General features: G+C 41.3%; 1 protein-coding gene across 1 annotated transcript in view; it reads left to right on the top strand.

Annotated features, from left to right (window-relative positions):
• The window catches only part of LOC145358475 (protein strawberry notch homolog 2-like), a 146,442-nt gene that overhangs the window by 98,412 nt on the left and 34,543 nt on the right, over positions 1-13,487 (top strand). The window contains exons 14-17 of the mRNA XM_080212557.1: positions 3,241-3,394; positions 5,930-6,106; positions 7,509-7,606; positions 11,140-11,222. Of these exons, the coding sequence (XP_080068683.1) occupies positions 3,241-3,394; positions 5,930-6,106; positions 7,509-7,606; positions 11,140-11,222 (512 nt within the window). The remainder of the gene's footprint in view (positions 1-3,240; positions 3,395-5,929; positions 6,107-7,508; positions 7,607-11,139; positions 11,223-13,487) is intronic.

Here is a 13,487-nt window from a genome sequence, read left to right on the forward strand (position 1 = left end):
AATCATCTGAACAGAAAACCAACAAGGTGCAAAATTTGTACAACTCAGTCCCAAGTTTTCTGGCATTGAGACACTGTACTTGTACTTGAGAAGTTACAGTTTCTTTCACTACAGTTGAAGATATTGGTCAGAATTCTCCAACCTCACCTGCAGCTGGGATTTTCCAGTTCCGCTGCAGCAAATAGAAATTTGTCTGAGTTCTCCATTCTCGCTGGTGGCAGCGCATGTGAGGCTGGAGAATTCCGGCATTGAATGGTGATGTGATGGAAATCTTCATGATTATGAAGTTATGATAAAATGAACAGTGATAAACCGTGTCTTGTACTCAGTGAGACCGTAACAAGGGACCGTAACAATTTAAGACCATCCCAAAAGGTATTAAAGGATAAGTGCGAAAAAATTATTTTAAAATGGAAGACTTGTATTTATATCACAGATTTCATGACTTCTGGACATTCCAAATAAGGTACTTCTTGAGAGAAGAGTGGGGTTAGGTTATTTGACTTAAGGAAAGGAAAGATTTTGGTGGAAATATAATGACTGGCACTTTTCCATGCTTCAATTCTGTGGGTTTCAGTCAACCCCATATGGAGATCAAATATCACTTGTTCTACTTTACATAGAAACTTTCACAACCTCTTGATGCAGGATGTCGCCAATCGCTTGACAGCCAAATAAATAATCTTTGAATTGTATTCACTGTTATAATAGGAAGTGTCATAGAGTTAAACAGCACAGAAAGGGCCCTTCAGCCCATCGAGTCTGCACTGACAATAACTACCACTAAAGGCATGCGAATCCCATTTTCCTGTACTTGTCCCATATCCTTGAATGCTATGAATGTGATAGTCAATTTATGCACAGTAAGATCCTACAAACAGCAGTGAGATAATAACCTAACTTATTTAAGTGCTATGGATTAATTTTGGTCAGGACACTGGAGTGAACTCTCATACTCTTCTTCACGTAATGCCGTGATCTTCTACTGAGGGGGGAGACCATATGGATTTAACATCTCATTCAAAACAGAACACCTGTGACGATGCAGTGACTCCCTCAGTACTGCACTGAAGTTTCTGTCTAAGTAATTTGCTTAGTTATTTATCTGGAATGGAAGGAAACACAACTTTCTAACTCAGAGACCTGAGTGCTATCACTGAACTATAGCTGTTATGACACCTGTGTTTCAGCCACAATTGTGGGAAGGTTTGTGCTCTGCCAGAGTAGGTGATGCAATTAAGTGGGAAGTTGACCTAACCTAAATGAAAGTCACCTGTCTGTACGTTATTCTAATTTGAAGCGGGATCAATTGTATCTTACTGAATGGGTCACTGACAAAACACACCTTTGTTTTGAAAATTAACAAGTTATATTTTGCAGGTTTTACTACACATCAAAAATAGAAAGGGAAAATAATTAGGATTTCTTAATACTTTGCAGCAATTACCACACTTTATGTCAGCTATTTAATATAATACAGCTTTGAAGCTGTGTAAGCCTAAAATTTCCACAACAAAGCTGTAGAAGTATGCAAGGTCAGGAGTTCTGTCTGCCACTTTGTGCTAATGCTAGCCCTGTTTCAAATGAAGGTGCTCTCCCTCCAGTGCAGAGGTGGACACTAGAATTGCATGCTGCATCTCTAGAAGGGGGAACTACTAAAGGCCCAAATTTGTTTGAAGACTTAAAGCAATTTAAAAACAATTTAAACATCTGGACAATATTGACATCTCTCCAAAGATAATCAGTCCATAAGAACATAAGAAATAGGAGCAGGAGTAGGCCATCCAGCCCTTCGAGCCTGACCCGCCATTGAATAAGATCATGGCTGATCTGAAGTGGATCAGTTCCACTTTCCCGCTCTCTCCCCATAACCCTTAATTCCCTTGTCTGTCAAAAACCTATCTACCCGTGACTTAAATATACTTAGCGAGGTAGCCTCCACCACTTCAACGGGCAGAGAATTCCAGAGATTCACCACCCTTTGAGTGAAGAAGTTCCTCCTCAACTCCGATCTAAACTGCACTCCCCCTTATCTTGAGGCTGTGCCCCCTAGTCCTGCTATCCTTTCTAAGTGGGAAGAATCTCTCTACCTCTACCCTATCCATTCCTTTCATTATCTTATATGTCTCTATAAGACCCCCCTCATCCTCCTAAACTCCAACGAGTACAGACCCAGTCTATTTAGTCTCTCTTCATAGTCCAACCCCCTCATCTCTGGTATCAGCCTGGCAAACCTCCTCTGCACTCCCTCTAAGGCCAAAATATCCTTGCGCAAGTGCGGCGACCAAAACTGCACACAGTACTCCAGCTGCGGCCTCACCAGTGCCCTGTACAGTTGCAGCAAGACCTCCCTGCTTTTATATTCTATCCCTCTCACTATAAAGGCCAGCATACCATTCGCCTTCTTGATCACCTGCTGCACCTGCAGACTGGGTTTTTGCAACTCATGCACAAGGACCCCCAGGTCCCTCTGCACCGTAGCATGCTGCAGCTTTTCACCCTTTAAGTAGTAATCCCTCCTCCTATTATTTCTGTCAAAGTGAATAACCTCACACTTGCTAACATTGTACTCCATCTGCCAGGTCCTCGCCCACTCACTCAGCCTATCCAGATCCCTCTGCAGACTTTCCACACCCTCCGCGCAATTTGCTTTTCCACTCATCTTCGTGTCATGAGCAAATTTCGTCACCCTACACTCGGCCCTCTCCTCCAGATCATCTATTTAAATGGTAAATAGCTGAGGCCCCAGCACCAATCCCTGTGGCACTCCACTAGTCACCAACCGCCAATCAGAATAGCACCCATTGATACCAACTCTCTGCCTCCTATTAGACAACCAATCCTCTATCCACACTAACACCTTACCCCCAACTCCATGCACCCTAACCTTCTGAAGCAACCTTTTGTGAGGCACCTTATCAAACAAAAGGTTGCTTTTTTTTTTGGAAGTAGAACAAGAGTAGTTCCGTACTTGAATGAGCTTAAGAAGTGCTATGTAGTATTTTAATGTCATTGCCAATCTTTCATATTACCAATACTATTTACCATTCAAGCAAGACTTTCACTTACTTAAGGTTTTCATGACCACCAGACATCTGGAAGCGTTTCACAGCTAATGAAGTACTTTTTGAAGTGTAATTATTGTTGTAATGTTGTATTATGGGTACCAAATAAAGTACTTTGATACAAAATGACAGTGATTTTTAACTAACATCTTATTTGTTTCCTTTCTTATTTTAGGGGTGTGGGTGCAATGGAAATTGTTGCTATGGATATGAAAGTTAGTGGCATGTATATTGCTAGGCAACTAAGCTTTGCTGGAGTGACATTCAGAATAGAAGAAATACCTCTTGATCACAGTTTCCAACTTGTATACAACAAAGCAGCTGTGCTGGTAAGGAGTTCCACTTATTTCACCAATATTCCACTAATTTTGAATTTGAAAATTAAACTCCTCAAAACATTTTGTCATTAAAGTGTGTTTTCGTATTTTATCGAAATACCCTGTGTTCACCAAAATCTAAACCACTATAGGGATCATTTTCATCATCACTGTTTGGGTGGTAAACTGGTGGAATGGATCGCTTGTTATGAAACTCACTCCTCTTCAAGTTATGTTTTTGCAGGTTCCATTCCAGTAGTTTCCTGCCCGCACAGTGAAGGTGAAAATTACTCTGGTGTAACTAGAACATATAATAACAGTTAGAATCTTCAAGCTCAGTCTTCCTTTCCTTTACTTAATCAATCTTCTCTTTCTCCAGAAATGGATTAAACAACGCATGTAGCTGTTGTGGTTCTGATTGCCAATTAAAGCATTGATTAAAGTCGAATTTAGAAGGCTGAGGGGAGATCTTCTAGAGACTTACAAGATAATGAAGCGGCTAGATAGGGTAGAGGCAGAGAGGTTCTTTCCACTTGGAAAGGAAAACAGAACTAGAGGGTACAGCCTCAAAATAAGGGGGGGTGCAGTTTAGAACAGAGTTGAGGAGGAACTTCTTCACTCAAAGGGTGATGAATCTCTGGACTTCTCTGCTCATTGAAGTGGTGGAGGCTACCCCGTTGAATATATTTAAGTCACGGGTAGATAGATTTCTGATAGACAAGGGAATTAAGGGTTATGGAGAGAGAGGGAAAGTGGAACTGCAGATCAGCCATGATCTTACTGAATGGCAGGGCAAGCTCGAAGGGCTAGATGGCCTACTCCTGCTCCTATTTCTTATGTTCTTATGAATATTGGCTGCAAAATAATCTACTTGATATTTCAGAGCTGACTACAGTTATGGTTCAGTTTTTATCATCAATAGGATCTCTTTCCACTGAACCCTTGCAGCTAATGATTGATTCTTCCATGCTGTGTTCAGTTAATTATTTAATTTCAGCCGCTACACTACTGCCTGCATTCTAAGGAAGGGGACAGATAATAGGCTTCAATTCTAAACTGAAATGGGGCCTGTTCCGTATACAAAATATCCTTTATTTTCAACAGGCAGGAACTTTGACAGCCTTTCCTATGAACTGGGCAGCATGGTGGCACAGTGGTTAGTACTGCTGCCCCACGGCGCCAGGGACCCGGGTTCAATTCTAGCCTTGGGTGTTTGTGCAAAGTTTGTACATTCTCCCCAAATCTGCATGCAAATCTGGGTGCCCCGGTTTTTTCCGAGAGCCAAAAGATGTGCAGGTTAGGTGGATTGGTCATGGGAAACGTGTGGGGTTACAGGGATAGGACCATGCAGAGGGCCTGGATAAAATGCTCTTTCAGAGAGTCAGTGCAGATTCAATGGGCTGAATGGCCTCTTCTGTAGTATAGAGATTCTATGAACTCCTAACCCCAGTCCTTTCTGGGCTCGGGGTCACTGACTTGTTGGGTAGGATCTGTTGTTACCATCTTTTACAGCTTTGGGTGCCTGCCTCAAGTAAGGACCCAATTGCTACAGCGCTTTTCTGCGGTGAAGGTTGGTTTGTGCTCCTGATAGAAGATGCAAAACCATTTTTAAAAGTATGCATTACTGAAAATTGATTGCACAAAATAAACTGCTGAATTAAATTTAACACCACTCCGCCCTTTGGCCCATAGCAATGCCAAACGCTGGAGATGTACAGACATTCCATGTCTCCACTGTAGCCAAAGCACAAATGACTGAAATATCCAATATGGTGACACTTTGTTACGAGTGTGACAGTATAACTGGACTTATTCAGGCAGGGTTATATGTTCAACTTCACTTTTACTGGAAAGTCCCCACCAATTTGCCTCAACTCCCCACCCAGTCTGCATCTGTTTGCATTTATTACCGGTGAGAAAACTCAAGCCTTGTATTTGTATTACCTAAAATGAAGTCAGGAATTTCTTTAAATCGCGAAGAATTCCACTGAAGTCTAATTCAAGCTATAGCATGCAATGGTTGGCATCCTCAAATAAAAGAAATTATAGGTAAGCAGTCAAGAAATTTTAATACAAAAAGGGGAAATACTAAATAAGCAATTCCTGTTTTAATGTGACTGTGCAACACAACATTTATTTATAACAAGTTTATCTCATCCTCCTCAATAAAAGAAGAAGCTCAATCCAACCTATCAAACCAATCAAACCAAATACACAAGTATTTTCCCAGAAATTTTTAAGCTGTGGGACAATTCTGAATGTTTTAATTGTTCACTTAAACAAGTATAATTTATTTACTTTAAGAAAGCATGGATTAAACAAAATTTATAGTTGTTCTCGAATTTTAAGTTTTTATGAACAAGCAGAACTGATCTCTTAAAGATGATAAGTGCAAGCATTCAATTTACTTGTTAGATATGGCAGAAAATAAATTCACGTTACTGCTTCTGCCTGACGATGTTTCTGAGTTGCTAAATCTATTGGAATTTGTCAGAATTTTTATGTTTAGTTTACTTTGATATGTCTGAAAAGGGGTTTCTTTTCCAGTGGGCTAAAGCAATGGATGTTTTCCAAAAAGCAGCAGACTTGATTGGTTTGGAGTCCAGGAAGTCTCTTTGGGGGCAGTTTTGGTCTGCGCATCAACGCTTCTTCAAGTATCTGTGCATTGCTGCCAAAGTTAGACGTTTAGTAGAAATAGGCAAATATGAACTGCAAAAAGGCAAGGTAAGGAGTCACTTTCTGCTTTCAAATTGTGTGGAAGGCATCTTTCATCTTGTGTAAAGGAAATAGCATATTTCTAGGTCTGCAACCAGATGACCAGGTAGAATTATGACACATATAAAGGAGATATTATCAGTGTTTGACATTCATTTTTGGTACATAGTTGGAATCTCTCTAACGTTAGCCCTATCTCGGTGGCCAACATAAATTTCCACAGATTTGTTTTCTGTCCTTTTGCCATCTTTATTTGCAAAGCAGCAACTTTGGATAGGTTGCAAATAATCAATATTATCATCATAATGTAAAGTTCTGGGCCATATTATGATGCCTTTAAATCAATTCAATTCAAATCAATTTGTTTGTGAACACGTGTATGCATGTTATCTGTACATAAAATTTCACTGATACCAGTGGGTTTATGGTACTGTAATTGTGCGGTTTTAACCAAGATTGCAAATCAATGTCATTTCCATACCAAAAATTTAGATAGTATCACTTTCAATAGCTGTATTTTGTAAACAGTATTTTTATCACCAGTTTTCCATATAATCTCATTTTTTTGTATTGAATACTATCAATATTCACTGGAAGCATAATATGGAGGGATATCAAGTATGATTGCTGCTAGTCATATCACAGAACTGTATCATAGAATTCCTACAGTGCAGAAGAAGGCCATTTGACCCATCAAGTCTACATCAATTCATCGATAGAGCATCCTACCCAGGCCCTATCCCTGTAACCCCACATATTTATCCCACTGATTCCCCCAACCCACAAATCCTGAGACACCAAGGAGCAATTTAGCATGGCCAATCCGCCTAACCTGCACAGTTTTGGACTGTAAGAGGAAGCAGGAGCACCCAGAGGAAACCCATGCAGACGTGGAGAGAACGTGCAGACTCCACACAAACATGACCCAAGCCGGGAATCGAACCCAGATCTCTGGCACTGTGAAGCAGCAGTTCTAGCCGCTGTGTCACCATGTCACCCTCAATTTCATTCATTTCTATGCTTCATATAGGAACGTAGGAAAAGGTGATTTAGTCCCTCAAACCTATCCTTCCATTTAATTAGATCTATACCTCATTTCAATTTACCTGCCTTTGGTCCGCATCCCTTGAAACCCTGTCCTAATAAATAAAAATCAAACACAGAATTCAGATTGACATTGCGTCCACAGCCTGCTAGGGGAGTGAGCTCCAGATTTCCATTACTCCTTTCATTATTTAATTCTCTCGTCAAATCCTTTGACTTCATGGTATCTTCCTTGACCATTAAAAGAACAGTAATAAGAAATGAATGTATGAAATTGGAATACTCAGTCCACTTAACCATGGTATTGACTGTAGATATGTGCCTTTAAAAGTGAAAAGAGAATGACCATCCACTTACTTAATTCCAGTGCATTGTTATTGGACTGCAATCGACGGGTGAGGCTCGGACACGAGAAGTACTTGATGAGAATGATGGCCACCTTAATCAATTTGTATCTGCTGCCGTGTAAGTAATGATCTTATGCCATTTTAATGATTGTTGAATAGTTAAAATCAATGGCTTAAGTCCGACTTATTGTTGCAGTTGCATCTTGGAAACAGTTTCCAGAAGCTAAAACCGTAAAAGATTATTATGTTTTCATTATAACATATTTATACCTCAAAAGCATTTAACATTTTTAGAGCTATACGTACTTATTAAAGGATTGGCCCCATCTACAAAGCTAGTTGCAAAAAAAATCACTTTTTTATGGGCCTGGGCCCGAATCCCATGGTGAAATCCTCTCTCTGCCAGGTATACTAGAAATGACTGCACATTAAATCCTGAATTATATCCATGAAGCAGGGTTACAGTCCCAACCCACAAATACCTCTTCACCCCTCTCTTGCAGCGCCAAACACTGATTGCCTAAAAAGGGTGTGTGGATGCCCCATGGCCCACAAGAGCATTGAGGAAACTCGGACGTATAGCCAGGGCCTGGTGTAACTAGTTTCTGGAATAGTTTCTGGCTGCTTAAGTGATCTCCTGCTGAAGTTACATAATTGTCTGCATGCCCCATCTTCATCACAGTTCTTTGGCTCATCAGGAAAGGACTCTGTACCATTTTTACCCCAGTGATGCTACTTCTAATGAGCACTGGTATCTTGGAATATAATTGATGTATTTTGTTGCTTTTACAAAAAATATAAAAGTTTTTTTTAAGAAACAGCATTCTTTAGTGTGTTGTTTTCTGTTGACTTCTTGCCAGAGAATTTGAAAAAGGACCAAACCCTTTCCTGTTGTTTTCTAAATAGGTAAATCTTGTTATAAAATCCACTTAATATTAAAACTTTAGATTCAAGTCCTAAATTTAGCCATGACGATTTTCTTCTGTAATATGCAATTACGTATATTAACATGTAAATACGTCTGACCTTTGCATTGCTATTTACACAAATTGCTTCAAACCTTTACATTTACATGAATATAAATAGATGTGACCTTTGTGTTAATACTTCAAAATCAGAGAACTGAGAATTTAATGATTGCAAGTAGCTGCGACAATGTAAAGTTAAACACTAAGGGCTGAATAATCCGGGAGCATGGGTGACACTCGCCTCCTCTCCTCTCCCCTGCTCCAGAAGCAAAGTTAACAAGAGGCCTAGCCACTCCACACCATCCAGCCCAGCAACTACAATGCACTATGGGAGAGCTTATCAAGGGCTGAGTGAGGGGAGAAAGTCCTGCCCTCTGGAACTGCTGGCTAATCCGGTTGGCCAGCAGCTCCCTAAGTTCTGGTAGCATCCAGAGTGCATTAATGGCTGTGGCTGGATCTGTTAAGAGGAGGAATGAGGCCCAGTATCCATTGGAACTTGGTAAGTCTGGGTGCTTTGGGAAGGGAGGGTTTCATCAAGTCAGGGAGGGTGTCAGATATTTTTCCAGCATGACTTTTTAGGTTCATCTGTGAGAAATGGTTGTCTCAATATGATACTGGATATGTAATGGTGCCTAAGGAATTGTATCAAATTGTGAATCGGACTCTTCAGAGCAGCATAAATAAATTGGAAATAAAATTTTAAAATCCTTAAAAGTTGATTTTCCACCTACTAAAAGATAATACAGACGAGAAAGTGATATTGACTAAAATCCTGGTGAAATGATGTGCGCATCTTTTAGAACATAGAACACTACGGCACAAACAGGCCCTTCGGCCCACAAGTTGTGCTGATCATATCCCTACCTACCAGGCCTATCTATAACCCTCCATCCCATTAAATCCCATGTACACATCCAGAAGTCTCTTAAAAGACCCCAACGAGTTCGCCTCCATCACCACCGACGGCAGCCGATTCCACTCGCCCACCACCCCCTGAGTGAAAAACTTACCCCTGACATCTCCTCTGTACCTACTCCCCAGCATTTTAAACCTGTGTCCTCTCGTAGCAACCATTTCAGCCCTGGGAAATAGCCTGTGAGAATCCACCCTATCGATAGCTCTCAACATCTTATAAGCCTCTATCAGGTCATCTCTCATCCTTCGTCTCTCCAGGGAGAAAAGACCTAGCTCCCTCAACCTATCCTCATAAGGCATGCCACCCAATCCAGGCAGCATCCTTGTAAATCTCCTCTGCACCCTCTCAATAGCTTCCACATCTTCCTTGTAGCGAGGCGACCAGAACTGCACACAGTACTCCAAGTGGGGTCTGACAAGGGTCTTATAAAGTTTTCTTTGTGTTTTCTGAAAATCTTCCACCAAAGTTATTGCAGGTGATCAGAAGAATCCCTGTAGAAATTTCACACCTAAGTTTCTATTCTCACCTGGGTGGTTTGCAAGACCTATCATTGCAAGTCTGACTCCCTGGATTAGCAACCTGCCTGCTGGTAGGTATGAGTAAAATGTGTGTTGCAAGTTATATTTACAACACATATTGATACCTGGCTTTCCCCTCACACTCAAACACTCATGGGCTAATGTGTCAACAGCATATTGTACAGTAAGTGGAAGTGTCTGCACGTGCACTTGATGTGATGCTCAAGTTGCAGAAGTAGCTATTGCATGTGGACTGCACAGCCAGTATAATTTATTTGCTGCAGTTGAGCATATTAAATAGTATCACTTCCAAGAGTCAAACTTCACTGGGGCCATTCTACCAAAAAATTCTTAATTGTCGAATTCACGTAAATCCCACTGCTCTTTGAAGAGGGAATTTCAAAATGAATCTCCCACACTATGCAGTGCAAAGTGCACTAGCGTGAATCTCACGCAAAATCAGGGGGTTGGGCCTATTCCCACTGGAGAGACAGACAACATAGAATCCCTACAGTACAGAAGGAGGGCATTCAGCCCATTGAGTCTGTACCAACCACAATCCCACCCAAGCGTAGCACTGAGCAGGTCACTGCACACATGCGCCGGTCTGTCGGCGCCAAGATCACGTGCACAGTAGCCCCTCACTGCCGGCCTCCCGGTCACTGGCCAGCCCTGTGATCCTGCATCGCTGGCCGTGCGATTCCCCCTCCAGTACCCGATTGCTGGCCGGCACAGCAACACCCCATTGCTGGCCATTCAACCTCCTCTACAGCCCCATCGCTGGCCCCTCAAACATGTCCAGACCAGCCTCAACACCCCATCTCCCACAGTCTCCTGATTTTCCCGAAGTTCCTTTACGTTGAAAGAATTCTATGACAGAAATTAGGTTCTTGACCTAACCCTGTGACACAGTTGCAAGTTTGCACTATGTGGTTGGTCAGTGCTCAAATGACCTCAGGAGTGAATTTCAGCATTCCATGCTGGATGGCTACATGGATCCGTTAATGCAGCTCAGGTGACTGATATTAACAGATTATGTATCAGTGCACTGCGTAGCTTGTACCTGCTTGACTAAGGAACTTAAAAGGAACATGAGGGAGAATATTTAAATTTTATTTTAGATAATTTACATTTTTCACCGTAATAACTTCTGCATTTCATAACATGACAGGGTAAATGTTTTCATAATAAAATGTAGTAAATTAACTTTACAGAGGAGTATTACTTAAATTTTGAACTTCTCTTGCAGAGGTGTCTTTAAGTCACTAATTCAGAAACACTTTCCTTCAACAAAGAAAAAGAAAGAAAAAGGAACAGGGACAAAGAGGAAACGTAAGATGATATGATACAGATTACATTTCAAGAAGTAAAAGTACTGATTTAAGCAACCTTGTGATGTTTCTTTGGTTCATTGCTTATTATATATTCAATGGCAACCTATTTTTCTGTAAAACATGAACAGGGAATTTGGCCTCTAAGTTATAAAGGCTGGAGAGGGTGTAAAATCTGATTGCCACCTTTGGAGGCGAGAAGGGCGAATTTGGTGCAGAACCTTATTATGTCAGGATTCTGCTTGGTTTGTTCTGACCATTTATATGTTCCAGCTGGGTAAATGGCTAGGTCTTCAGTTCACAATTCCTACGTCAAGGCGTTGTGTCATTGGAATTCTCATTCTTCCCGAACACAGATTTGGTTTACCAGGATGTCGCCTGGTATGGTGGGAAGGTCTTATGAGGAAAGGCTGAGGGACTTGAGGTTGTTTTCATTAGAGAGAAGAAGGTTAAGAGGTCACCTAATTGAGGCATACAAGATGATCAGAGGATTAGTTAGGGTGGACAGTGAGAGCCTTTTTCCTCGGATGGTGATGGCTAACACGAAGGGACATAGCTTTGAATTGAGGGGCGATAAGTATAGGACAGATGTCAGAGGTAGGTTCTTTACTCAGAGGGTAGTAAGGACGTGGAATGCCCTGCCTGCAGCAGTTGTGAACTCGCCAACTTTAAGGGCATTCAAATGGTCATTGGATAGGCATATGGATAATATTGGAATAGCTTAGGTTAGAGGGTCATCAGATTCGTTCCACTGGTCGGCGCAACATCGAGGGCCGAAGGGCCTGTACTGTGCTGTAATGTTCTATGTTCTAAACCCTGCGGCAGCATTCTCTGGCCATTCATATCACTGGGATTCTCCTGTCCCGCTGAAGTGAGCAGAGATCTAGCTGAGTGCCAAATTCTCTGTCCCATCTGGCAGCAGCAGCAGCAGGGGATGAACAGCTGGAGGATTCCAGCCCTTGCCTTTGAATGCTGTCAGCAGAGTTCGCACCAACAGAAAGTCTTCTGAAGCCCCAAACATTTACTTGAACATGGTAAATCAGTCACCTTTTCTGGAGGCAAAATGGTGAAGACTACAGAAACAAGATGTTCTTTGTTTTGTTGGGCCTAGGTTGCTGATCTTAAACGGAGGCTGGCACAGCTAATGCCCCTTTGCAGGTGCCAGCAACTCAGCTTGGCCGTACAAACAACCCTGCCTGCAGGATTTGGGACAGACTCTTCCAACTATAGCTAGGGCAACTATTGATTTGCAAGAGCAGAATAGCATCCCGAGGAATTTCAGAATTTTAATTTTTAAAATGGTAACGTTATACATACAGCGTGATCACAATTTTAAATGGTGATAAAATTAAAAACAAATGTGTAGAATGTGTGGAACTTTAGAATGTTAAGAGGAAACTTAAAAGACGCGTTCAAAATCAGTGTTTTGACAGAATAAATGCACGCGAAGGATCAGTAGCCAGAGGACACAAATATGATATAAAGTGAGCGGCAAAAGAGCCAGGGCAACATGACAACAACTTGTATGCACAGGGAGTTTCGTTCTGAAATGCACTGCCTGGTGGAAACCCATTCACAGTAGCTTTCCAAAGGGAATTGGGTAAATAGATGACGGGATAAAATATATAATGTTCATGGGGAAGGAGCAGGAAAGTGGGAGCAATCAAATAGCTCTACCAAAGAGCCAAAGCAGGCACAATGGGCCAAATGGCTTCCTTCTGTCCTCTGTGATTCTGATTGCTTGAGAAAATGCACAGCAGGACTTCATATTTATTAAAACAGAACTAACAGAGTGACATTATCAATAAGACTCACCAACATGAATTGTGCAGACCTGACTGGTCTCGAGACAAAATCACTGTTGCCACTTAGCAATGAGTGTTAAATGGGGATTAAACGTTTTGCTGAATGCATTTCTAGAGTGGCTAACTTTGCTCTGTGAAATTTCTGCAGTCTTAGATTTCGGAGGGTGCACTAACAATGTACAAATGAGTGGTCAATTTAGAAAATGAGAAATCCGTGTTTAACAATTAAGAAAAGGCCATTCTCACACAGACTGTATATTAATTCCGTTTGATCTTTACAGCAGTTTTGGAAATGTGAGCACAAATACCCCAATGCTGTATTAATGTTACAAAAGATTAATAAATATTCATGAACAGTAAGCATTACACTAACTCCTTAAAGTATAGGAAAAATAAATCATCTCACCTTGTTTTAATGTAAACAATGGGGCCTTAGTCCAACTTGCGACTTGGATTGATTG

The sequence above is a fragment of the Carcharhinus amblyrhynchos genome, chromosome 26 (assembly GCF_965287045.1).
Source record: "Carcharhinus amblyrhynchos chromosome 26, sCarAmb.v2.hapA, whole genome shotgun sequence".
Taxonomy (NCBI): Eukaryota; Metazoa; Chordata; class Chondrichthyes; order Carcharhiniformes; family Carcharhinidae; genus Carcharhinus; species Carcharhinus amblyrhynchos.